Source organism: Merops nubicus, unplaced genomic scaffold, assembly GCF_000691845.1.
Source record: "Merops nubicus isolate BGI_N331 unplaced genomic scaffold, ASM69184v1 scaffold17904, whole genome shotgun sequence".
NCBI classification, from domain to species: domain Eukaryota; kingdom Metazoa; phylum Chordata; class Aves; order Coraciiformes; family Meropidae; genus Merops; species Merops nubicus.
The window spans coordinates 4,269-5,984 of record NW_008606407.1 but is presented as its reverse complement, the minus strand read 5'-3'; the positions used below and the strand labels follow the sequence as shown (position 1 = coordinate 5,984).

At 54.0% G+C, this 1,716-nt stretch overlaps 1 protein-coding gene across 1 annotated transcript in view; it reads left to right on the top strand.

Annotated features, from left to right (window-relative positions):
- LOC103772315 (cyclin-T1-like) overlaps positions 1–1,716 on the top strand; it is a gene marked incomplete at both ends in the record, with an annotated part of 6,591 nt that overhangs the window by 634 nt on the left and 4,241 nt on the right. Inside the window, one exon of the mRNA XM_008939643.1 lies at positions 1,222–1,284. Coding sequence (XP_008937891.1) covers positions 1,222–1,284 — 63 coding nt within the window. The remainder of the gene's footprint in view (positions 1–1,221; positions 1,285–1,716) is intronic.

Below are 1,716 nucleotides of genomic sequence, written 5' to 3'. Positions count from 1 at the left end.
TATTTCGAAGCGGCCGCGCTGCCCCACGAATCCCAGAGGCAGGAGTTTTCCACAGTCTTCTCCACAGCTGGAGGCCAGATGTGCGGCGGCAGAGCAGCAGCCTGCACACCAAGCTCTTTATTTTTCACCTCCACTCCTTCCATTTTCCTTTTAACGGCCGTTTTTTCAGGTGTGATGTGTCAGGCTCAGTGCTCAGAGGAGTTAAAGCCTGGGAGTGTGGCTTGTCTCTTTTTTTTCCTCCCCTCCACGACAGGTTTTGTGCCATTTGGACACTGGTTGCTGTCCTCCTGCTGTTGAACACAGGAATGCTCTAGTCCTGTGGCCAGGAAACAGTTTGCACTGAGAGCTGTTGAACAAAACCTGGGTCAAAAGTTAATATTTTGGTCAGAGAGCTGGGGGCACACACAAAAAAACCCAAAACAGCAACAGCTTTGGGGGTTTTTTAGAGGTAGGAACTGGAGCCTGTGTTAGGGCTGTGGCTCTTGGGGCTGGTATCCCATTCCTTTCTAAATCATACTGTCAGAACTTGGGTTTACCATCCACATTCCATCTCAGAGGCAGTTTGTAGGCAGCATTTTACCTCCAAAGTACCCCAGAGACCACTGGTGCTCCTGCCAGGGCTCAGAGGGGGCACGGGGATGGGGCCACCACTCCCTGCTCCAGCTGCCTTTGTTACCATCCCAGTTCTAGAACGTTCTGCTCGGGGGAAGAACCAAATCTGTTGCACACATGGAGTGACTTGAATTCTTCTTTTTCTTGAGAAAACACCCAAGCTGAGTAGGAAACTGAAGTGAGGATGGAGCTCAGTTGTCTTGAGGGCTGTGGGCTCCTTCAAAGGGAAACCGTCTGCTTCCTCTTAGCTTTTTGGGTGACAAATTCCTTTGAGCCCATGCCATTGTCTTCTCCTTCCTCCCAGCTGCTCTGAGAGGCTCTGTCCTGCTATTTTTAAAATTCCTTAATAGTTGTTTTGTTTTCAGTGAGGCCTTTCAAGAGCAGGAGTCAGTGTAGCTGCTCTGGAGGTCTGGCAGCAGCACTGACCTTGGGGTTTGGTGACTGGAGAACTTGAGTCTTCTGGCCACAGGAAATGGAGCTCCTCTAATTCCTGCCTGCCTCCGAGCAGGGGCTGTAGGAGGGAAGGGGAAAAGGTCCCCCAGGAGCAGGAGACGTGTGGGGTGTGCTGCTGATGCTTTTCTGATGGCTGCTCTGTCTCTCTTCTTCCAGGTTTTGAGATCACCATCGACCATCCCCACACCCACGTGGTGAAGTGCACGCAGCTCGTGCGAGGTGAGCGAGGGCAGATGCTGGGAGCTGGAGGCTCCTCCTGTAACCTCAGCTTGGTAGAACCTTAGAATGGAGTGGGCAGGTCCTTTGGGTTGGAAGAGACCTTTAAGAGTTAAGAGTCTTTGAGTCCATCCATCACCCCAGCACGGGCAGGTCCCCCCAGCCCGTGTCCCTCACCCCACATCTCCATGGCTTGGGAACCCCTCCAGGGGTGGGGACTCCACCACTGCCCTGGGCAGCCTGGCACAGCCCTGGGCAACCCTCCAGGGCAAGAAATTGTTCCTCAGGGGCAACTGAAACCTCCCCTGGGGCAACTTGAGGCCGTTTCCTCTTGTCCTGTCTCTTGTTCCTTGGGAGCAGAGCCCGACCCCCCCGTGGCTCCAGGCTCCTGTCAGGAGCTGTGCAGAGCCAGAAGGTCTACCACGAGCCCACTTT